We start from the raw sequence: 26,270 nt of genomic DNA on the forward strand, positions 1-26,270 counted from the left end.
ATTATGATATTGCCTTGCAGGGGGAGAATTTTTTTTTTTTTAAGGAGTTTACTACCGCTTTAAGGGAATATCCACCATATATAAACTGCTCACCATTCCTCAAGCTGAAAATAAATCCCATGCTATGACATATTAGGAAAAAGCTCTCCACTTCTCTGCCTCCACTGCCCTGTGGCACCGAACTCTTCTGAAACTTCATACCTTCTCCAAGAACATATCACATTGGGAAACGGTCATGAAGATTGATCATAGGTGGTATTACACCCCCTCTAAGCTGGCAATTATCTACCCTACACCTTCCCACAATTGCTGGAGGAATTGCACCTTAGAGAACTCCCCTCTTTATATCTGGTGGGACTGCCCGGTATTAAGCCCCATCTGGACTGAAGTAGCCACCTTCCTTGAGTCACTTACTGACACTGTTGTACCATTGACTCCTCAGATGGCTCTTATAGGAGTGGGACTAGAGGCCTGCCCCACCCCAGTACACTTAATGGTTATTCACATTTTAATTGCCACTAGGTTATCCATTGCCTGCACTTGGAAGAACCCCAACTCCCCCTTCAAACAAGAAGCTACTATACAATAGGTACTCTCAATGAGAATTGCACTATGAAACTCATGTTTGCTAAAGTTCATTTGACTACACATACATTTTTTAAACAATGGGAGTTGTGGCTTCTTGGCCCTAGATGTACCCTTCCATACTGATTCTCATATTATCTCTTGATTCTCTCAATATATATTATGCTTGCGGGCCCTACCTCCAGAAATGTCATCTGGTGCACTATTTAAAGGTGCTTTCTTAAAGTGATTGAAAATGATCACCTTGTAAAACAACCCATTCAGTTTATAATTGAAATAAAAGGAAAACATTTGTGTATAGATAAAAAAACATAAATATCTTTTTTCCCATTTTTATAAGTGATCACATTACTTCTGTTCTTAGCTGAGTAAGTGCTGAAGGGAGGAGGAGCAGCAGCAGCAGCAGCAGCAGCAGCAGCAGCAGCACACTGATCTTTGCAGTGAGAGGCTATGCAGAAGGAGGCGTCAGTGCAAGTCTTATCATTGGAGGAGAGCACATTGAGTTCCCAGCACAGCTAGAGAACTGACCATGGTGTGTTCTCCTGCTTAGTGTAGTCAGTTTTTAATAGTAAAGCAGAGGGACTGGCAGGAACACAAGGGATTTTACACAAAGGAAGCAATACAAAGAGAACAGGAGACTTTTTTTATACAAGTACATGGTACAGCAGACACATTTCAGTAATATGAAATGCTGGGGCAACAAACACTTTAACCACTTCAATACCAGGCACTTATACACCTTCCTGTCCAGACCAATTTTCAGCTTTCAGCGCTGTCTCACTTTGAATGACATTTGCGCGGTCATGCTACACTGTACCCAAACTAAATTTTTAGCATTTTGTTCCCACAAGTAGAGCTTTCTTTTGGTGGTATTTGATCACCTCTGGGATTTTTATTTTCTGCTAAACAAACAAAAAAAAAATTTTGAAAAAATAATTTTTTTTTGTTTCTGTTACAAAACTTTGTAAATAAGTAAGTTTTCTCCTTCACTGATGGGCACTGATGGTGCTGCACTGATGGGCACTGATAAGGCAGCACTGATGGACACCGATGAGGTGGCACCAATGAGGTGGCACTGATGAGGTGGCACTGATGTGGGCACTAATATGCGGCACTGATGGGCACTGATAGGTGGCACCCTTATGCAGCACTGATGGGTACACATAGGTGGCACTGATGGGCACTGAAAGGCGGCACTGATAGGCGGCATGAATGGGCACTGATAGGCAGCACGGATGGACACTAATAGGAGGCACAGATGGGCACTGATAGGTGGCATGGATGGGCACTGATAGGTGGTACTGATGTACACTAATGGATGGTACTGATGGATGCCAATCAGTGCCAAACAATAATCCCTGCCAAACAGTGATGCCCATTGTGGGCACTGATTGGCATCCATTATGGGCACTGATTGGCATCCATTGTGGGCACTGATTGGCATCCCTGGTGGTCTAGGGTGGCATACCTGGTGGTGATTGGTGGTGGGCATCCCTGGTGGTCCTGGTGGTATCCCTGGTGGTCCAATGTGGGCATCCTCGGGGGGCTGCGCTAATAATCAGTCAGCAGAGACCCCCCCTGTCAGAAGAGAAGTCGATCGGCTCTCCTCTACTCGAGTCTGACAGATGACAGTGAGGAAAAGCCCTGTTTATATCATGATCAGCCGTTATTGGACACGGCTGATCACGGGGTAAAGAGTCTCTGTCAGAGACTCTTTACATAGATCAGAGTTACAGTGTGTCAGACTGACACACCGCAACAACAATCACAGCAATCTCAATGATATCCTGGCGACGTCATATGACGTCCGGTCAGGATATAGCAACCACTTTGCCGACGTCATATTGCTGTATGGCAGGCGGCAAGTGGTTAATGTATAACCCCCTATTAAGTCCACTTGTCATGTAACCCTTGTTTACCCCCCCAAAAAAAACATAGTTCTTACAGCGCTGCTCTGGGCAGTATTTTCCTTTACTCTTTTTACTGAGGTCTTTGTTACATATATTAATGATGTCAATTGCTTCTCTATGCATATTTTTATTATTAGCGTTCATACTTACTTTGCAACCTGAGGAACCCTGGGAATAACTTTATGGGGACAGGGAACTTGAGCTTAAATTTACAATATCTATAGCTCATGGTACATAAGTGTGATGGTTAGTGGGGAGAATGCTCCTTACATTTGTGGTCATTGGGAGGAATCCCCCCTCTTACAGATAGTTAAAAAGATCATTGTTGTCTGTCTGGTTACTTAACGAAGAGGCAGAAGCTGCTGACCACTTAGATTTTAATACAACGGTTTTCATATATATGACTGCAATCCTTCACAATGTAAATCTAAGAAGGGGGGAAGAACGCACGGTATGTAACTCATAATGCATTATCTCCATTTACCTGTAAATTTTAGGCAATAATTGTATTTTTAACATTAGCTGGATTTGTTGTTCTCACTTTAGTGTACTGTCCAAATCATTATTAACTATCTCCTCAAATGTGTCCATGTGGTATGTACTAAAGTCAACTTTCCTCTGCTCACTTGCACTACAGTGTCTTGGAAATAGTCATCTAGTGCACGTTTAGTGAATAAAGGCTTGCTGCTGTCTTCACATTGATGTAGAAGTAGGGTTGGCTATTAAGCAGAGAACACAGTATTATTCTTGCAGTAGAATAATAGCGGGAGGCAGGAACATGGTCCATAAAAGGTCCTGGGTCATTACGGGCAGCATGCAGAGATATGGTCAGCACAACCACAATATTGGTCCAGGCAGCAGACAGGAACATGGTCCACATAAAGTCCTGGGTCATTACATTCAGCAGGCAGAGATATGGTAAGCACAGTCAAAATATTGGTCCAGGCAACAGGCAGGAACATCAGGCTTATGGCCTCTGGCAGGTAAGACCTGAGCACAGGGGTAGAGGCTTCATCCCACCCAAAGCTTTTCGAAGCCTCTGTACTCCAAACCCTGATCTGGGAGTTACAAAACCCGAGGTCAGTTCAGGTGGAAGGCAGAAACGTAGTTCATAAGCAATCTAGGTGACAGGCAGAGGCATTGTCAATACACAGGCCAGGGTCAGTTCAGGTGGAAGGCAGAAATATGGTATGTAAACAATTCAGACGGCAGGCAGATGTATTGTCAATGAATAGGCCAGGGTCAATTCAAGTGGAAGGCAGAAATGTGGTTGGTAAAAGAATGATAAGGACAGATATTAGAAATGGGAAAATGGTAGGCTATTAGAAATATGAGTACTATACGTAAAATTTTAATGACATGTGGTAACGTCGGAAGCAGGCTTCGATGCATAGGCCCCTGCTGGAAGGGACATTGGTGTCTCTCCAAACTCCTCCGCTGCATAACTTACATTTTTTTGGCATCTTCAACCTGCTTTTGTGGGTGGAATGTTCTCAGGAAAATGGCGCTCATGAAGTCTGCTCACAGAATCAGAGCGAATGTTTTCTGGTGGAAATCTTTGCTGGTAGATAAGGAGCAGTGACGACATCTTCTATAAATTTGAGAAAGGTGGTCGGTCTTTGTGTGAACTTGTGATAGGTATCATACGCATTATAAATGGTCAAATAGAAAAGGTAAATTGCAACTTTTAGAGGGACTTTCTTGTTGATAAATAGGGCTGTAGTATTTGATCGTTTAAATCCAACCCCCCCCCCCCGAACTGATTATAATCATGTATACACTCAGGCTTTTGGATGGGGCCACGTCTTCTGTGAATTACCATCGAGGTGTCATTGTGGATGGTGGACAGGACGTCCACATCTCTCTTATCCCTCCACTTTACGGCCAACACTTTGTCGTTCTTCCGACTCCATGATTCCTCCCTTTGTAGCCTTGTGGTCACCAGACTTTGTGGGAAGCCCTTCCTGTTTGTTCAGGTGGTACCACAGGCCAAGGTTTTCTGGCAGTACAGGTGGTGGAAAAGGGGCAGACTTGCGTAATAATTATCTAGGTAGATGTAATACCCCTTTTGGAAAAGTGAAAAAGTAAGATCTCAAAAAAATTTCCACTTGTGCTGATGTAGGTTGGGCACTTAGGCGGCTGGAGCTGGGAATCTTTGCCTTTGTATACCTGGAAGGCATACACATATTCTGTGGCTCTTTCACAGAGCTTGTTGAGCTTCAACCCATGTATGGCCCTTTTACTGGGAATTTACTGCTTGATTCCCAGCCAGCCAGTGAAGTGGACAAGGGGCATACAGTTCAGCGAATCAATGGTTAAAAAAATTAATTAGTGGGCAGATTTTGTAGAGCTTGTCATAGCCAGGTTGATCCTAGGGAGGGCACTGTGAATTATCGTTCAAATGTAGGCAGCACATGATCGTGTCATAGCATGACCTGTCCATTTCAGCTAAATAAATGGACATCTGATGGATGGGGTGGGTGGACCAGTTAGCGTGTAATCCATTTTTTTTTTGTAAGCCCCCATGTTAAATCATCTAACATCTGACATCTAAAAACATAAATGAGAAGTAAAACCATCAAAATTTTGATGGTTTTACTTCTCATTTATGTTTTTAGATGTCTAAGTATATATTCTTTCACCGGCAATTCCAAACATCATGAAATGTACACATTTAAGTAATAATCTGGGCTTTTTTGTCTAAATTGTATCAACAAAAGAAATCGTTATGACATCCATGAAGACCTTGGTTTCAGCAGATCTATCTCAGTAGATCTATCACAGTGTTAATCAGAGTCAAGTTGCGATTTTAAACAGGAGTCTGTTAATTTATCAGTCTTTCAATTGTTACATTTTTCAATCAAGCCCACTTTGTATGTATTGGCATGTATATATAAACCATTGTCATTTGTTCAAAGATTTAGCTATGAGTAAGCACCAGTAGTTACGGTGTGATACATGTTAGCGATCTACTTCATCGTTTGCTGAATGGATTTTTACCAATAAAGATATCGTTGGATTGCGGCCATCCAGATTAAAATTTTCTTTGTACTCTAGTACTAGTACTGGGCCTTTTATCCAGGGGTCTAGCACCGTTGGTGTTTGCTGATTTACCATTGGGGTGTACGGTGCTGTTGGTGGTTGCCTGGTCTTCTGAGCATCTTATCCTTTTAGGAAGGGCTGTTTCCTCCTCCGATTTGATCACTGATCCACTACTCTCACTGGGCTCATACTCCGAATCAGAATCAGACGGTGAGGGCTCCCCGCTGCTTTTATCCATTATTTTGGACATGGTGGTTCTGGTTATTCCTGGACAGGTAGACTGCTGATTGCTAAAATGAAGTAGTGGGTGTGGCGCTGCTCTGTGGAATAATGTGCAAATATATATTTAAAAAAAGATGTACAAACTCAATATATTCCTGTGTATTTACACTATATAAGTAACAAGTGTTGTAAATCATATGTCAGTATTAGAAACACATTTTTCATTGGTGTATATGCAACCACTAATCAATTACTAAAAAACAATACATATGCACAGGAATATATTGAGTTTGTTCATCTTATTTTTATATATTTGCACGTTATCCCACAGAGCAAGCCACACCCACTACGTCATTTTATCAAACTAAAACTCTACCCTGGTAGTTGATTTTAGTGGAGGCAGCATACATATTGTGACAGCATTTAAATAGTCATTGCGCTGAACCTGTGTTAATAATTTTTTTAGACTGCTGGTTGCGGCTGTATGACGGTTATACTGCTGATGGGTGGCTCTGAGGGGTAAACTGCTGATGGGGGACTGTGACGGGTAAACTGCTGATGGCAGCTATGTAATGGGTACACTCCTGATGGCAGCTGTATAATGGGTACACTGCTGATGGGAGGCAGTGATGCTGGCTTTGTGATGGGTACACTGGTAGGCTGCACTGATGGCGGATCTGATGGGTGCACTGACAGGTTGTACTGATGACGGCTGAGACAGGTACACTTATAGGCTGCACTAATAGCGGTTGTGACAGGTACACTGGTAGGCTGCACAGATGCTGGCTTTGATGCGTACACTGATAGGCTGCACTGATGGGGGCTGTGACAGGTACACGATAGGTTGCAGGGATGGCAGCTCTGACAGGTACACTGATAGGCTGTACTGATGGTGGCTGTGACAGGTACACTAATAGGTTTCACTGATGGCGGCTGTGACACTTACACTGATAGGTTTCACTGTTGGTAGCTATGACATCCACCCAGAAGGAGTAAAGTCCCACCTGGCCTTGCACAATGACTGGTTATCACATTGAGCATGATAAGATAAACATTCCCAAGTAAACTATTTACAAATTTACTGGGGAGTTTAGTTGGCTCTTGCTCTCTCAGTACTGCAACCTAAAACTTCAAATCATTACAGAATAGAATTACTAATAGACAGTGCAGTCTCAAGCCAGTTTGTTAGTTAAAAGAAGGGAGGGGGATGGAGGAGCAGGGGAGTGCCTTGCCATCTTAAGCTATGGGGCTGTGTGTTTTTATTGATGCACACAGTGTAGGGAGACACAGCTGTATTCCCTGCATGCAAGGGTAGCTTTATAGGACCCCGCGGGGAGCTCATGTCGCATGATGTGTGAAACTCAATGTTTCCCTACGGGAGCAGTCCTAACTGGTCCGACACAAGTCGGTCTGACTTTGAAAATGCTCCCTGTACTACTTTGGTCCGACTTTGATCCTACTTCAGCCCATTGACTATCATTGAAGTCGGATCAAAGTTGGATCGCCGTCTTGCATGATCCGACTTTGGTATGCGACTTGTGCTCAGATGATCTTGAGGGGGAACTCTGCGCCAAATTTTAAATAAAAAACCGGCATGGGTTCCCCCTCCAAGAGCATACCAGGCCCTTGGGTCTGGTATGGATTTTAAGGGGAATCCCCTACGCCGAAAAAATGGCGTGGGGGTCCCCCCAAATCCATACCAGACCCTTATCCAAGCATGCAGCCCGGCAGGTCAGGAAAAGGGGTGGGGACGAGCAAGCGCCCCCCCCTGAACCGTACCAGGCCACATGCCCTCAACATGGGGGGTGGGTGCTTTGGGACAGAGGTGGGGGGCCCTAAAGGACCCCCCACCTCAAAGCACCTTGTCCCCATGTTGATGAGGACAAGGGCCTCTTCCCGACAACCCTGGCCGTTGGTTGTCTGGGTCTGCGGGCGGGGGGCCTTATTGGAATCTGGGAGCCCCATTTAATAAGGGGGCCCCCAGATCCTGACCCCCCACCCTATGTGAATGAGTATAGGGTACATCGTACCCCTACCTATTCACCTGGGGGAAAACAGTGTCAATAAAAAAAACACACTAGACAGGTTTTTAAAGTAACTTATTAAGCAGCTCCGGGGGACTTCTTCCGACTTTGGGGGCCTCTTCCTTCTTCTCCGCGCTCTCCTGCCTCTTCTCCGTGCTCTCTGGCCTCTTCTCCTGGTCTCCGGTTCTTCTCCCGCTCTCAGGTTCTTCTGCCGGGCTCCTCCGCTATCTTCTGCTCTTTTGTCGCTCTTTTGCTAGTGGTGGCCCGGTCTTCTCCGTCATCTTCTTCCCTCCAGTCTTCTTCCAATGTTGACACCTGGGGCATGATGGGACGGTGACGTCATAATGGGCGGAGACACCAAATGACATCACCCGGTGACCACGCCCCATACCTATATAAGTCGTTGCGCACATCGCACACGGCATTACAGCGGGAGAGAACGTCATGTCAGCATCGGAAGAAGACCAGAGGGAAGAAAACGATGGAGAAGACCGGGCCACCGCTAGCAAATGAGCGGCAAAAGAGCAGAAGTTAGCGGAGGAGCCCGGCAGAAGAACCGGAGAGCGGGAGAAGAACCGGAAACCAGGAGAAGAGGCCGGAGAGCACGGAGAAGAAGCCGGAGAGCACATAGAAGAAGGAAGAGACCCCCGAAGTCAGAAAAAGACCCCCAGAGCTGCCTAATAAATTACTTTAAAAACCTGTCTAGTGTGTTTTTTTTATTGACACTCTTTTTCCCCCAGGTGAATGGGTAGGGGTACGATGTACCCCATACTCATTCACATAGGGTGGGGGCAGAGATCTTGGGGTCCCCTTATTAAAGGGGGCTCCTGGATTCTGATAAGCCCCCTGCCCGCAGACCCCGACAACCAACAGCCAGGGTTGTCGGGAAGAGGCCCTTGTCCTCATCAACATGGGGACAAGGTGCTTTGGGGTGGGGGGCCGCAGGGTGCCCCCCTGCCCCAAAGCACCCACCCCCCATGTTGAGGGCATGCGGCCTGGTACGGTTCAGGAGGGGGGTGCTCGCTCGTCCCCACCCCTTTTCCTGACCGGTCGGGCTACATGCTCGGATAAGGGTCTGGTATGGATTTGGGGGGACCCCCATGCCATTTTATTGGCGCAGGGGGTTCCCCTTAAAATCCATACCAGACCCAAGGGCCTGGTATGCTCTTGAAGGGGGAACCCATGCCGGTTTTTTATTTAAAATTTGGCGTGGAGTTCCCCCTCAAGATTCATACCAAACACAGTGCCTGGTACTGGAGGGGATCCAAGTTGGATCCCTGTTCATTGAAAGTCGGACGTATGTCAGGTTTTAAATGATGGAGCAAGGTTTTGCTGTCTGTAAGTAATAATCAGGTTCAAAATATTCCTGTATACCAGTAAAATGGCCAACATTGGTTAAAATTTTGTCTATTTCTTTGCTAAATGTATGTTGCAAACCACAAACTATTATGTCTTTCAAATAAATACATTATCTGCATTGTCTGTTTGTGTATATGTCTATTTCTAGAGGTGCCTTTTTGAAAATATAAAATTCCCAACAATAACACATAGCATTCCAAACAATAGCTCAACTGCTATTATCATATTTATTGTATTATATTTCTCCTTGTGTTTATAGATTGCTCTTGCTGGCTTTTGCGATATGACTAGATAAATATTTACACATAGGATTTGAAGGGGTTTGAAGGATTTGGCCTGTTCTGTTTTAAGAAGATTGCTGATGTATGTAAATAAATAGTAATATTTTTTCACTACTTCCAGGATTATTCAGTAAAGCAAAATAAAGGATAATGACAATGTGCAAATTGCAAAAAAAACAAAAAACAAAAAAAAAAACATTGCAACCAATTGGGATTCAATGTTTATAAATCTGACAATAGAAAACTCAAATCTTAATGGCCATTGTGTGCAATGCATTGAACATGTTATCACTGTTTTTTGCACTAATAGAAAGGTTAGAGTGATTAAAAAAATAAGAAGAAAGTAGGCTTTACTTGCAAATAATCCAACTTTAGAAGATGTTCCTCCATTGGTGACTATGTGTGATGGGTCTGGCCAAAGTTGAGCATTGTCGAGGAACCTCATGTGAGCATTGGACCATGCAGGGCTTCCTTTGGAGGCAGCAACAAGTGCTACTGGCCCTTGGAAATGTTAGTTATGGCATTCAAGTATCTTAGGTACAGTATGAGGTAGTAATGCTCAGGGGGGTTGATTTCCTAAAACTGGAGAGTGCAAAGTCTGGTGCAACTCTGCATAGAGACCAAACAGCTTCCATTTTTTTGTCAAAGCCTAATTGAACAAGCTGAGTTAGAAGCTAACTGGCTACCATGCATAGCTGCACCAGATTTTGAGTGCTCCAGTTTTAGTAAATCTCACCCAATGTGTTCTGATTGAGGTTTTGTTGTGCAGTTGTCCTCTTGATGAGGGTGTAGTGGTTTTGATGTGTGGGAACCTAACCTTGTTACAGTACTTGGCCCCCAATAGACCTGTAGGGAGAGGGGGAGTTGAGAGGAGTTAGTTCATCAGACAATTAATCTGTGAGTGTGTGGTGAGGAGTTCCTTGTACAGACAGCCATACTACTCAGTAATTTGTTTTGAAGTCTCTTAGTGGTTCAGGTAATGGGGTCATCCCATCATCTGAACCATGATGTTTAGGGGGGAGTTCACCTTATCATCTAAAGTTCTGAACCAAAAAAAGACTACTAGCAAGTTGTGCAGCTGTCTGTCCTAGGCGCTCCTCCTCATCACACACCCAGTCTGTTATGACATTCAAATTTGTTTTGAAATCTCTTAGTGGTTCAGGTGATGGGGTCATCCCATCATCTGAACCATGATGTTTGGGGGAGGTCACCTTATCATCTAAAGTTCTAAACCAATAAAAGACTACTAGCAAGTTCTGCAGCTGTCTGTACTAGGCTCTCCACCTCATCACACACTCAGAGTGTTATGACATTCAGGCATTTCAGATTCTGAATACTTTATTAATCCCAAAGGTATTTTGCAACTTGTTGAAAAGCCTTGGTATTGTTGACCATTAAAAAAAAAAAAAAAGTGAGCGCTCACTGCACATGTGCTATGTTTATCCATCAGCCAAATTGCAAGATAATTAACAGTGTCTCCCAGTGAGGTGAAGATGGGGTATTCGTCTCATTGGCCAACATTCTAAATTCTGTAATTTTATGCTTTGGGACAATCTACGGTTTATGAAGTTAATGCACAACACGAGACATGGCAGGCTAAAACAAACACTGCTTGCCTTCTCCTGCTAAGACTCTTTTGTTCAACCTAGTGTTACATCTGTGGAGTCAGATTTCACTTTGAACCTTTCTTTTGACAAATGGATAAAAATTCAAAATGCTGAATAGAGATTATTTTGAGCAGCTGTTATACCAGCCTGTGTCACACAACAACTGCTGGTGCCTAAAAATAATCTTTATTAACAGCAGCAAGGAATCTAGTCATGTATGACTGAAGGCATGCTTCAGCAGTACAATGTGACACCCCCTTTTTTTTCTGCAACTTCGTACAATTAAGCCAGCAATCTTTCTTTGCTGCTATCCGAACACTATAGAAAGCTATTAACAGACAAGATTGTGAGAGCCGCAGTGCTGCAGAAGCAGAAGCAGCATCACACCTCTAATCTGAAGGAATGAGCCTGCACACCAGTCATATCCCTCTCTTCCCAATGATGTGGGATTAATAGGAACACATAGCACATATACTACGCTGGCACGTGCAGTGGCTATGCTTCAAGACACACGTACAGGTCTATGGTAACTTCAGCAGACAGGTGAAAATGAATAGAAAGCCTCTTCAGTACCTTGGAATATAAGCTGTATTGAATAAATAATGCATTGAGGGGTGAATCGGATACCTGATGGAGGAGTCTAAATAATGCACGTCTATACACAAGAGTTTTAGCAGCGAAGAATGCAGACAACTGGACCTAGGCTATCGGGCAAGATTGAAGAATGTCTCACTATCATTTTATTAAATGCTGTGAGTACTTCTTTTATGAGTCTGTATGTGTTTAATTGGTGAGCATTATATGGTTTATGATTGGGATGAATGAGAATGTTGTGTTTCACAGGTTGATGCTCTGTGATTACTAAAGCAGCCAGTGCTGTTGGTTACAAGAAGCACAAGCTTTATGTACCTGCATTGTACTGTATACTTGACATAACTGTAGCAACTATCAAGCTTATGTTTTATTAGCCTGTACTAAACCAAATGCAACCAAATATGTGTATAGTGTGAATAATGAAATGTGATTATATTACATAATATATTGTTCCAGTGTATATAATTCATGCCTTGTGTGTGTAGTACACAAGACTACAGTTCGCTTGAAATCTAAAAATACAATTTTAAAATAGATAGAATCAGCTACAATCAATGCAGCTTGTTAGGTTTCATGTGAAAATTGGAAAACATTGTGCCAGTCCATTTGTCCTAAGTGTGTTCTGTCAAGGTCATTCATAATAATATCTACTGCATATTGTAATTCTTGAGGATCATCATGAGGAATGAATTCCTTTGATGTCTGTGATGGACAGACAGATTTTCTCTCTTTGAAGCAGCTGTATAGCCACCAGGTTTTATTCTATTATAATGCTGTTGTGATTAATATTTTCACATTTTAATATTTTTGTGTTTCCTTGTTGCACCAAGCATTCAAATACATAGGATTGTGTGGTCAATGCTCAGATCAAATACCTAAGATCAGGCTATTGGTAGTTCAAATTTGAGAGCAATGAAACTGAAAGGGGGGGGGGGGGGCATTAGGTGGTTGTGGATTCTGCTGTAATAGTAAATCTTGTCAGGGTTATGGCTTGTGCCAGCTCAGGCATTAGAAGCCGTTGCATCTAAGACAAACTGGTATTTTACTATTTGGGATTGGATATAACTGTGATTATTTTCAGCAAGGAGGATTAGTTTGTGGGTAGTAGTAACTTATATACAGTGGCACTGTAATATTGATAGAAATGGTTTGTTTTTCTAAATTATGTAAATTTTATGACAGCCAAACTAAATTGAGTTTATGTCAAATACCCAGGAAAAATGTCTATTTTTATGCCTTTTATTTAACCTGATTGGGCTTCTAATGGCCTGGCAAGTTGTCACAGTATGTATTGCTGTACATTTTACAACAATTAATAGCAGTTTTAATATTTAACATGCACATAATTGAGCTTGAATCCTAATGCCCAGTAATGTTACTATAGCAAGTACCACAAAACCAAAATAGGGAGACATGATAGGCTATAGTTGTTTAGGATAATAACATTTTGTGACTTTACTATAAAGAAGCACATATGCAGTCCTCTGTAGAAAAAGCTCCACCCATTAAACTGATGCCTCTTATGGCTGTCCATAAATATTGAGAACATTTACAATTTAATACAGTTGTTACCAGTAGCCTTATGTTACCCTGATAGTAAGGTTGACATTGTTGATAACAGGACCTTAGGGAATTTACCCATTATTTTACCTGATTCAGACATTAATTTCTAAATTATAGTATACTATGTGATTTGTAAGCAGACTATGCATGAAGAAAATGCTTTTTTTATATCTTCTAAAGAACACCATTGGTTAGCACTGGTTACTTCATCAGCTTCTGCAGAATCCAATGGTAATACCAGAATTAGTGCAAAATATAATTTTTTTATTAGCTATCCCAGGTTCATTATTCATCACTTTGCACCACCTCACATCAAAAACACATTTGTAGACACCTTCTATGGAGAGAACCTTCTTGTTGTAACACTGCTCTGCCAATTTTCTGTATGAGATCTCCTCCTGCACATTATTTGTTCCCATTCTTAAAGAGGAGCTCCAGGCTCCCCCAAAAGAATTAAAAGTCAGTAGCTACAAATACTGTCGCTGCTGACATTTGATATAAGGACACTCACCTTTCCAGGGATCCAGTGATGTCCTCATCCAAGCCGATTCTTTCTGTCACCTTTGGGTGCAGACACCAGCATCTCTGTTAAGGGAAACAGGAAGTGAAGCCTTGTGGCTCCTACTGTGCATGTGTGAGCCACGCTGCACCTTTTTAATGGTCCTGTAATCTTCTGGGACCTGCGATATGTCCCAAAAGACTACCATCTGCCTGCTTCCCACCCAAAAAAGGCCAAATGTGGCTTTGGGTGAAGTTCTGCTTTAAGATAGCAGGACTAGTGAGTGTTATCCATATGCCAGTTAGAACTTTTTTTTATTACTAATTGTTTTGCTAGTGTGCACCCCGATTTAGCCCTCCCAATGCCCAATGCAACTCTACCTAGGCAAACAATCTACCATAAATACAGTTGATCCCAAATTTTGGAATATGTTAGACTTATGCCGCGTACACACGATTGGACATTCCGACAACAAAACCGTGGATTTATTCCTGACGGATGTTGGCTCAAACTTGTCTTGTATACACACGGTCACACAAATGTTGTTGGAAATTTCGAACGTCAAGAACACGGTGACGTGCAACATGTACGACGGGCCAAGAAAAACGAAGTTCAATAGCCAGTGCGGCTCTTCTGCTTGATTCTGATCATGTGTGGAATTTTGTGCGTCGGAATTGTGTAGACACGATCAGAATTTCCGACAACGGATTTTGTTGTCGGAAAATTTGAGATCCGGCTCTCAAATTTTTGTTGTTGGAAATTCCGACAGCAAATGTCCAATGGAGCCTACACACGGTCGGAATTTCCGACAACAAGCTCACATCGAACATTTGTTGTCGGAAATTCCGAACGTGTGTACGCGGAATAAGACCACATGTGTGTTCCAAGCCGAATACAAATTCATTCACTTTGTTCTTTTGCAAGGACCCAAAGTTGCTCCCAAGACTGTTTCTACCAAATATCCGTTCTGCTGTTTCCTATGCATCCTTTACATGACTGCTAGTGGAACCAGGTTCCATTCCTCTATATTAGTATCCCTGGTAGATTGCTAAAGAAAAGCAGTATGTAGATGAGTCAGTTTTTTTTTTTGTTCAACCAGCTGGTTAAATGAAAAAAACACACACATTCGAGGTGGATGAGGGAATCCCGGCCGCTGTTTCATTGTATTCTGACAGTTTGAGACTTCTCCGCCATCAGAATACACAGAACAGCTCTGCAGTCTATAGCCTACAGCACAATCGAGTGGGGAAAATCTGTCAGAGAGGTTGTACAGAAGATGACCAGTAGATCGACTTCTGTACAATCACAATGACAATACATGGATCAAAATTCGCCTAGTCCCCGCTGAACTGGTTGAATGTCGATCCATATATGGCCAGGTTAAGTGTGTTTCAGGCTGTTTTTAGGCCACATAATTTTGACCGCCAGGGTTGCAAGGGGCTTCCCAAACCATTCAGAACAATTTTGCATAATTTGCTGCTCTGTAATACACTTTTTTGTGGAGCCTGGTTCACATTCCGATTAGCTTCAGTGCAAATTCTGGCTTAGAAATTTTGAATTTCGGATGTTATTGAGTTTTAACACAGTTTGGTTGACGCAAAACTGATTGACATTTTCAGGAGTTCACTCACCTCTAGCCAAAAACATACAACCAGACCTAAAGGCTTTTTGTCTAAAGCTAAATCCAAAGGTGCAGATATTAAAGTGATTGTAAATTATCACCTTGTAAAACAACCCATTCAGTTTAAAATTGAAATGAAAGGCAAAACAATTGTGTACAGATATAAAAAAAAAAAAAAAAAACATAAATACCTTTTTATCCCTTTTTTTAAGTGATCACATTCCCTCTGATCTCAGCTGCATAAGAGCTGGGGGGAGGAGAAGCAGTAGTACACTGATCTTCCCAGTGAAAGGCTGTGCAGGGGAGGTGTGTCAGGACAAGTCTGATCATTGGAGGAGAGCAAGCACAGCTAGAGAACTGACCACGGTGCATTCTCTTGCTTAGTGTGGTCAGTTTTAATAGGAAAGCAGAGGGACTGGCAGAAACACCAGGGATTTCACACAAAGGAAGCAATACAAATAGAATAGGAGACCTTTTCATACAAGTACATGATACAGCAGGTACATATCAATAATATGAAATGCTATGGTAACAAACACTTTAATTGGTATACTAAAGCCTGGTACACACTACTAGTTTTTTTCATTCAACCCAGCAAGGCTGAATGAAAAAAAACTGACTGCTCAGGAGGAATCACTGTACTAAATATGCAATGTTAGTAAAGCGATCTCTCCTGCTGTGCAATTGTGTTCTGACAGTGGGACGGCCCCCTACCAGAACACTCCGGTCAGTGTTTGCAGCCGTTGGCTGAGATGGCTGATTGGCAGACCTTTTTTGGTCATGCCCCTTCAACAGAAGCTGCCCGAATGGACCTTTCACTGGCTGCTTTACACACAGGCCGAATGTCGCCCAACATTCGGCCCATGTGTACTAGGCTTTAATGTGAATAGACACAAACAGTTACAGTATATTCACCCGTTTGATTGCTACATACTAAAGCGGAAACTTCATCTCATCTGTAATCTACAACCTGGCTTCAGTCTGACTGTGGACCAGAATCATATTGGATATATGAACAGCTGCATAATGCAAGGACTATCTGGTAGGCCTTTCATTACATAGCCATTGAGAAATTTTGGAAATCTGACAGATTCAATCCAAAAATAATATGACTGTGTGTAGTCAGCTGACTGATGTCCATTTCACTTTCTTACTAGTGCCAGATGTAACTAACATCAGCTGAAATGAGATTAAGTGCCAAAAATCCATTTAAACAAATTCAAATATTGCATCTCCTGAAACATGTTTTCTCTAGCTTCTTCAGTTTCTCAGAGCAATTTTATGCTCTAGATTTTCATCTGTGTTATATTAATTAGAAACATGCATATTCCAGAAGCAGCCCAATGATTTGCACTTTCAAGGACAAAACAACATCATAAATGTTATATTTTTTCTTAACCTTTGTATATCTGGAGTATTTTAGCATATGTTTTAACTGCTTCCCGCTCGCCATATAGTAAAATGACAGATGGGCGGGAGAACTCTCATTCCCCACGGGACGTGCAGTGCAGCGATCGGTGGTGCGCCATGTCCCAGGGACACAGGGCATCACTGTTCAAGGTAAAGTGCCTATGATGTAGGCTCTTTACCATGTGATCAGCTGTGTCTGATCACAGTGTAAACAGAAAATGCCAGTTATTGGCATTCCTCTCCTTACACTGACAGTGTATGAGGAGAAGAGAGCTGGTAAGCGGCATTCCTCAGTGGGGACATCTGCACTGACAATCAGGGCATTGATTATCAGTGTCCTGATTATCAATGAAGCCCCAACAGTGCCCACCAGTGCTGCCAATTAGTACCCACCAGTGCTGCCTGCCATTGCCCATCAGTGATGCCGTTCAATGCCCATCAGTGATTCCTGTCAGTGCCCATCAGTGCCAACTATCAGTGCCCATCAGTGCTGCTCATCAGTGCCGCATATCAGTGCAGCCTATCCATGCCACCTATCAGTATCCATGTGCCAGCTATTAGTGCCCATCAGTGCTGCAATTTAGTGCCTCCTCATCAGAGCCACCTTATCAGTGCCGCCCAGTGGCAGCTGGTGCTCAAAATTTTTGCGCGAACAAACTGAAAAATTCTTAAAAATACTGAAAAAAACATCAATTGCAGCCTCACTGTGCCCACAAATTGCAGCCACTGTGCCCATCAATTGCAGCCGCTGTGCCCATCAATTGCAACCTCACTGTGTCCATTAATTGCAGCCACTATGCCCATCAATTGCAGCCACTGTGCCCATCTATTGCAGCCACTGTGCCCATCATATGCAGCCTCACTGTGCCCATCAATTGCAGCCACTGTGCCCATCAATTGCAGCCCCACTGTGCCCATCAATTGCAGCCACTGTGCCCATCAATTGCAGCCTCGCTGTGCCTATCATTTGCAGCCACTGTGCCCATCAATTGCAACCTTACTGTGCCCATCAATTGCAACCTTACTGTGCCCATCAATTGCAACCTTACTGTGCCCATTAATTGCAGCCACTGTGCCCATCAATTGCAACCACTGTGCCCATCAACTGCAGCCACTGTGCCCATCAATTGTAACCTCAATGTGTCCATCAATTGCAGCCACTGTGCCCATCAATTTCAACCACATTGTGTCCATCAATTGCAGCCACTGTGACTCCCGAGCCGCACTTAACCAACAAACCCCCCCCCGCGGCACTAAACCAACACAACCCTAAAACCCCTTATTCGGCATTTAACCAGCACCCCTCCCCGCTCGCCTGCTTGTTATCTGCCCGGTACTTACCCCATTTTGGTGGTGGGTCGGGCGGTGGGTAAGGCAGCGGCAAGCTGTGGGACGGACGGCAGGTCAAACAGTGGGTCAGGCAGTGGTGAGCTGTGGGACGGGCGGCGGGTCAGGTGGCGGCTCCTGTGCCGTCCAATAGGGTTACTTGTCCCTTCAGCCAATCAGGTGACAGGTATCAGACCCGCGCTTCCTGATTGTTGGAGAGGCGATTCAGTGTTAGAAAAGCGAATATTCATTTGCTTTTCTAACACACCTGGATGGGCTCCAAGCACAATGTTCTGCACCATGAGCCTACCCTATTTTGAAGCCTATTAGAGCCTATGGCTCTAATCAGGTGCTTCAAAAAACACCCCCGTACAACAGTCTAGATAACATAATGTACTTTCCTCCTGGGTACATCTTTACATTTATAGCTCCAAGCAAGTATACAGTCGGGTTTAGGGGGATGGGGACCCGCGCCAACCTTGAAATATGCTGGGAGACCTCGTCCCAGTATCTATGCAGCTTTGGGCACCTCCAAATTAGATGAATAAAGTCTCCTCTATGTACCTTGCACTTGGGGCACAGTGGGGAATCTCCTCGTCCCCACTTATAGAGCTGTACTGATGTCCTATAGGCCCTATGAAGGATAAATAATTGTGACAGTCTTTGGGTTGCGGAGAGTGACACCACCGGAATAGCTTCAAGCGCCATTTCCCATTGTTTTTCATCTATCTCTCCTATATCCTCTACCCATTTGTTTCGACTCTTTAACAGTGTATGATCCTTAACTGACCTCAGCAACTCCTTGTATATTTTTGATATTAACCCTTTCCTTGTGTCTGCCAAAAAGATCTCATTCAAAAGTGAAACTGCTGGTACTGTCTGAGAATGTGTTATTTGTTGTGCCTGTAGCGCGTGGCGCAGTTGGAGGTATTGATAAAAGCCCCTCGAGTTCAAATGAAATTCCCTACATAATTGTTCATATGTCTTCAAAACCTCTCCCTCGTATAATTGTGAGAAAAACTGAATCCCCTTTTCTTTCCAATGTATGAACCCCTGTAGTCCCTGGATCTCGGAGTATCTTCTGTTGTGCCAGATCGGCGTGAATGGGAGCACGCCTGTTATTTTTAGCATTTTCCGAACCTCACCCCATACCTTTTTAAAGAGCGTATTTATTGGTTCTACCCCCTTCATACCTGGCAAGTCCATTTCCAGATGAGAGGCCGCTTCTAGCGTGGGTTCCGTCATAATCACCAGTTGGTATGTGGGGTCCTCATTTCCCTTTCGGCCCCATCCTGCCATTTGTTGTAACTGTGATGCCAGGAAATATAGCTTAGAGTTGGGTATTACGAGCCCTCCTCTATCCTTTTCGTATTGCAATGTTTCCAAACTAATTCTGGGTGGCTTTTTTTTCCATATCAATTCCCTCATTAGTGTATCAATTTGCTTAAACCATTTTTTTGGTATCCATATCGGTGAATTGTGGAAGACATAAAGTTGCTGTGGTGCCCACACCATTTTTATTAGGTTTGCTCGTCCTATAACTGATAGGGGGAGCCTGCACCAGCTGTTACTTTTTTGTTTCTGTCTAGAGAGCAGTGGTTCCAGGTTCAACCGAAGATACTCGGCCGGGTTCGGAGACACCATCACTCCCAGATACTTAAAGCTATCAACTATTGTTATTTGTTCCGCTCCCACAGGGAGTCGGTCCCTCTGCTGGTCTATAGGCATTAGCGTTGATTTTGACCAGTTAATGTCAAAGCCTGAGAAACTGCCGTATTCTCTCACTATCTCCATCACTGCCCGCAGAGATGAAGTCATATCGCCCAAATATATAAGTGCGTCATCTGCGTATAAAGATATTTTTTCTTCTCTCTTATGTCTACGGAACCCCACCACCTCCGTGGAATTCCGGATCTTTATAGCTAAAGGTTCTATTGCCAGAGCGAACAGTAGTGGAGACAGTGGGCAACCCTGTCTCGTCCCCCTATGCAGTTCAAATGGAGGCGAAAGTTCACTATTGATGCGTATTCTGGCTCTGGGTTTAAAGTAAAGAGTCTCTACCCAAGCTACAAACCTACTTCCCAACCCGAATCTTTTCAGTGTTTCCATGAGGTAGGGCCACTCCACACTATCAAACGCTTTTGAGGCGTCCAGCGACAGAATGGCTCTACTCCCCGGGTTGTCCACTGGCATCTGAAGATTCATGTAGAGTCTCCTTATATTATCCGATGTAGAGCGGGTAGGTATAAAACCAGACTGATCACGATGGACCAGTTTACCAATCACTCGAGATAACCTTTTGGCCAGAACACATGCGAACAATTTAACATCCGCATTTAGTAGCGAAATTGGACGATATGAATCCAATAGAAGTTTATCTTTCCCCGGCTTTAAAATTACTGTTATTATTGCCTCACGCATGCTATCCGGAAGATAACCCGTTTCCTCAGCCTCCCTTATGGCCTGCAGTAATGATGGTAAGAGGTCCTCTCTATAATGGGAGTATACCTCTGCAGGAATCCCATCTGGGCCTGGTGATTTATGGTGACCTGTCCCCTCCAGTGCTTCTCTTAATTCCGCTGATGTGATTGGGCAGTTCAACAGTTCCCTGTCCGCCTCCGATAATTGCAGCCTATTAGTGCCCATCAGTGCAGCCTCATCAGCGCACATCAGTGAAGGACAAAAAATACTTGTTTACAAAATTTTATAACAGAAACTAAGTCAAACTTTTTTTTGGTCTGTTTTAGTTTCTTTAACAAAAAAAACCCCAAAAAAACTCAGTGGTGATTAACTACCACCAAAATCTATCTGTCTCAAAAAATAACAATTTTGTTTGAAGCCAAGAATAGGATTGAAAGAGAAATCGGAGCAGGAACCTCTCCAATAGGGTCCTGCCTCTTTCAAAAGAGAGAGAGAGAAGAGGACTATTGCGGTACCATAAAGAGAAAACTTGGTTTAAAAGAAATGTAAATTTATTTCAAAATTGATAAAAAGTCCTGTAGGGGACATGTTTGGTACATATTAATAATATTAACATACAAAAACAAAAACAATAGTAATTGTTTACAGCATTGTTGACACTGAGTTTTGGTATAGCTAATGCCCACAAGGTGCATAGACAAAGGTTATATGGTGTGATACTTGCAGACGTAACCTCTACGGTTTCGCGGTCACAGCCGCTTCTTCAGGAGGCGTCTGGTAGTATATGGTCTATGAAGGTGAAAAATATAGTATCAAACATAACAAGCATGGATATATAGACAGTTTTAGAGAATACACAACTTGAATTGGAGAATATGCTCAAAGTTTACAAATTGCACTCACCACACTAAAACCAGAGGGGTCTTCCTGGAGTGATATTGTGAGACGCCCTCGAGGAGGCGTTCCCCCGGTGGCGGGCCAGGGAGGCAAATTTAGGGTATAGCTATTATGAGGGAAATTTTTAAAAAGATAAGGTTTAAAAGATAATATAATAAATTCTGTTAAGGGGTCACCCGGGAGTGCCAGGATTGAGGAAAAAAAAAAAAAAAAAAAAAAAAAAACAGAGACTGGGGGATCACCTATACGCCTCTACAAATGGCAAGCTTACTACCGTGGGCCGCCATATAGGTATTCACCACCTTCAATCTCGATTACATTCGGTTCACTGTGTTGGATGTTGTCCCTGAAGACCCCCGAGGGGGCAATTGGGACCGCGAAATTCTCAAACGTGAATCCCTCTGGATTGAGCGACTTGATGCATGTGTTCCTCCGGGTATCAACGAGGCACATTCATACAAATACTTCCTCGAATAACTCTGTTATCCTTTTCCCTCTTTTCCCCTCTTCCCTCCCCCCCCTCCCCTCCCCCCCTTTTCCCCCCTTCCTCTCTCTTCCCCCCCCCCCCTTTTCCCCCCTCCCCCCCCTCTCCTTTCCTTCCCCCCCCCCCCCCAGTCTCTGCCATGACCCAATTACACACAACATATAAAAAATAAGAATAATAAAAAACAAAAAACCAAACCACACAATATTTGGATTTTGCTTTTTAGGACTTCAGGGATTCCCCCTTTTTTTTCCCCCCGATCATGGACTATTGGACTCTGAATATTAGTGGATCCACAATGTATCCAAAACTTTCTATTCCCTATTGGTTCTTCTTAGTGGCTGATTTTAAATGTTCAGTGACTGTTTAATTTTTGTTATTTAAAATCATGTATGATGTTGATTATATTGTTGTTCTGCATTTGTCCTGGGACGAGTCATGATGCATGCGTCCCCAGCTGTGGGGGTTCCTGGCGCCCCCGCTGCTGGAGACCATGCATCTCCCCCTCCCAGTCTATTGTTTCATTTATCACACCTGTACTTAGATTATTATCAAAATTGCACTGGCCACCCTGTCCTGGATGGATGTGAGGAGTTTATTCTCCCCCTGTGGCGGGCTTGCGCTCCTCCGGCGGAGGGCTCGGCTAATATTAGCCCAGCCGCCGCTTCGTCCCGATCAGTGCTCAGGCACTGATCAATGTTGAGCTTTGCGCCTGCGCCGGATCAATTCCCCGCGCATGCGCAATAGTGGAGGACCGGACCCGGAAGCAATCGCGGCGGCCGTCCCCGCCATGGTAACTTCCGGGTTGGAGGCATTTAAGACGCCTGAGACCCAGCTGCCTGAGCCTCAGATGGACACCCAGTATTGTGCGGACGCTATCTGAAATTCATGTGAGTACTTATGTCATGCTCCCCCTTGACTAGGTGGGGATTCCCACTTTTTTTATATGACATCCCCCCCTCTCCTGGCACTGAACACTTTATGATTGTTGCCTACTTTTAAAACCAGTCTCTCATGCCTCTCCCATTGATTTACATTTATTGCAGCGATCCGCTGTGACAGTGTGATGTGGCGTTTGTGCCACTGACTGCACTAGTCATGTCCTCCTGGGTTTGAGCAGCCTTTGAGTCTAGGCTTTTACTACAGCAACGATAGGTAAGGGAATTTCTTCATTACCATGAATTCCCTTTTCATTAGTCCTATATGTCTCTTTCTTACTTTAATTCTCTCTTATTAGGTGAAATTTGGACATCTACTCCACTCTAACCCCCTGTTTTTTTTTTTTTTTTTTCTCCGTTCCTTTTCCCTTCCCCCCCCCCCCCTTTTTTCCCTCCTTCCCCCCCCCCTCTTTTCTCCCTTTCCCCCCTCCCCCCCCCTCCCTCCCTCCCCCTTCACATCTTCTCCTTCCCTTTTTCCCCCCCTCCCCCCCCTCCCCCTTTTTTCCCCCTGGCCTTCTTTCCTCCCATGTTTCCCCTCCCCTCCTGGTCCCCTCCCCCTCTCCTTTCTTTTCCTCCCCCCTTTTTTCCCCCCTTCCCCCCCCCCCCTCCGTCCCCCTTTCTTTCCCTGTTCTGGTTCCTTTTTTTTTTTTTTTTTTCCTCAATCCTGGCACTCCCGGGTGACCCCTTAACAGAATTTATTATATTATCTTTTAAACCTTATCTTTTTAAAAATTTCCCTCATAATAGCTATACCCTAAATTTGCCTCCCTGGCCCGCCACCGGGGGAACGCCTCCTCGAGGGCGTCTCACAATATCACTCCAGGAAGACCCCTCTGGTTTTAGTGTGGTGAGTGCAATTTGTAAACTTTGAGCATATTCTCCAATTCAAGTTGTGTATTCTCTAAAACTGTCTATATATCCATGCTTGTTATGTTTGATACTATATTTTTCACCTTCATAGACCATATACTACCAGACGCCTCCTGAAGAAGCGGCTGTGACCGCGAAACCGTAGAGGTTACGTCTGCAAGTATCACACCATATAACCTTTGTCTATGCACCTTGTGGGCATTAGCTATACCAAAACTCAGTGTCAACAATGCTGTAAACAATTACTATTGTTTTTGTTTTTGTATGTTAATATTATTAATATGTACCAAACATGTCCCCTACAGGACTTTTTATCAATTTTGAAATAAATTTACATTTCTTTTAAACCAAGTTTTCTCTTTATGGTACCGCAATAGTCCTCTTCTCTCTCTCTCTTTTGAAAGAGGCAGGACCCTATTGGAGAGGTTCCTGCTCCGATTTCTCTTTCAATCCTATTCTTGGCTTTATTCATACCCAGGATGATGGTACCTATCAATGTTAGTTTATTCCTTTGTGTAAACTATGTGGCATACCAATTTACTCTAACAATTTTGTTTGGGTACAGTGTTAAATGACCGTGCAATTGTCATTCAAAGTGCGACAGCGCTGAAAGCTAAAAAACTGGCCCGGGCAGGAAGGGGATGAAAGTGCCCAGTAGGCAAGTGGTTAAATAACTCTAGCCCTTAATCTATAATGATATCAATTGGACATGAAGACTGTTATTTTCAACAGTCTGTGAACCGATGAGATCTGATAATAACAGTCACGTGGCTGAAATAATGCTACTAGTGGCAAACACACATTGGGGTTTATTTACTAAAGGCAAAGCCACTGTGCACTACAAGTGCACTTGAAGTGTACTTGGAAGTGCAGTTGCTGTAGGCCTGATGGTGGCATGCAAGGAGAATAATAAACAGTATTTTTGCTTGTACATGATTGGATGATAGAAATCAGCAGAGCTTCCCCTCATTTCAGATCTTTCCCTCAGATCTACAGCGACTGCACTTCCAAGTGGACTTGTAGTGCATAGTGAATTTGCTTTTAGTAAATCAACCCCACAGTATAGCTTAGTAAATTAAACTTAAACTAAATTAAACTTTGAATTTGTTTGAATGTCTAAAAGAATTAATATGCATTATATTGTGTACTACTGTCAAGTAATGACTGGACTCTTAAAGGAGCTGCACAATGAAATGTAGACAAATATAGTATATTGAATCAAGTATTTAAATGGAGATCAACATTGATTAATTGATTTGAGACAGCAGAGGTGCTTCTTATTGCATGGAGAGATTTTTCATCATGCTGGAAAATCCTTGCAGAACCAACTCTCAGTCTGTTACATTTTCAGACCCACTTCTGTTTATCTGCTGTGTGTGATATGTAAGTCTGTGGCCATCCTTTATGTTGGACAAAAATGTTTAAATTTTTGGAATATCTAGCATCATCTTTCATTTAAAACAATCTACCCCCTACAATTCTATTTGTTTCCAACATCCTTACATTTACCATAGCATAGCAAGTAACTCTTCACATTTATACCAGGTTGATTTACTTTTTATCTCTCTTTGGTGTCCCATTTTCTAAATGATCTCTTTCACCAGTTTCACTCCTCACATACTGTCTGAATGACCTGAAATGAGCTACCTTGCACATTTAGCAGTTACTTTCACCTACCTTGCCAGCACGGCCTATGTCCAGATTTCACTATTGCAGCCCCTCATAAATCCTATGTAAAGAACAACTTTCTGAAAGTCTAAATTTGCAAAGGACTAGACACGTCCCCCCACCCCTTGTGTGATTGTATTTGGGCCGGGCAATAGATCATTCAGGCAGAAAGGACTCAAGGAGAGTGGAGAAGAGCCTGTGTGCCCAAAATCCACATAGTTAGGTGGTGCATGAGGATTCAGCACGGGATGGGAAGTATCGAACAGTGCTGGCAAGGTAATAGCAGGCGTCATATGGTACCTCAAGATGCCTCTGCACTATTCTGCAGCCAGACAGCCAGGATTCGTGGGGTGCTTTGATATGCAAAAATCCCATGACTTTTTATTATTTATTTTACTTTTTTATTAGTATTGACCAATGAGGCCACTCACCCAGTAGTAGGGTGCAGGAGACTGGAGCCAGCAGGGCCAGCCTCTTAACAATGGGAGCTATTTAAAATGTGCATAACAACATTCCCTGAAGCTCCAAGAGTGCCAAATAGAACAGCTAACTTAATGTGCAGTCACATTTGTGGTGCTGGTATTACACAGCAGTGGCACTTTTGTCACTAAATGTTGCCATTAGTATACAGCTGAAAATATATAATATAAGGCTGTAATTTCATACCATAGGAATATTACATTATTTTGAGCAATTATTGGAAACTATTGTCATTAAAAGGCCATAAGAAAAAGTCAAAAGGTAATATAAATTCCTGTTTGTGAATGATTTTTCCGCTTTACTTTTCAGAGGTTTGCATTCTACTACTAGAAAAAAAAGGCAAATATAATAAATACAGCTATTGTGTATATCCAAATCTGTATCTATATTACCATTCTATAATCATTTGCACAGCAGCACTCAAACTAAAAGAGAAAGAGCAGACATCATAAACTCAGATTGGGCTCAA

General features: G+C 43.2%; 1 protein-coding gene across 5 annotated transcripts in view; it reads left to right on the forward strand.

Moving 5' to 3' along the window:
* Positions 1–26,270, forward strand: part of MYO16 (myosin XVI) — a 669,347-nt gene that overhangs the window by 109,594 nt on the left and 533,483 nt on the right. The window contains exon 1 of one of the 5 annotated variants that reach the window (XM_073614488.1): positions 11,227–11,782. The exons of 3 other annotated variants lie outside the window; for them this stretch is intronic. In XM_073614488.1, coding sequence (XP_073470589.1) covers positions 11,755–11,782 — 28 coding nt within the window. In that variant the 5' untranslated portion in view covers positions 11,227–11,754. Of the gene's footprint in view, positions 1–11,226; positions 11,783–26,270 lie in introns of those variants that run through there. One more of the 5 variants, XM_073614484.1, reaches the window with a different exon arrangement.

Source organism: Aquarana catesbeiana, linkage group LG02, assembly GCF_042186555.1.
Source record: "Aquarana catesbeiana isolate 2022-GZ linkage group LG02, ASM4218655v1, whole genome shotgun sequence".
Lineage (NCBI taxonomy): Eukaryota > Metazoa > Chordata > Amphibia > Anura > Ranidae > Aquarana > Aquarana catesbeiana.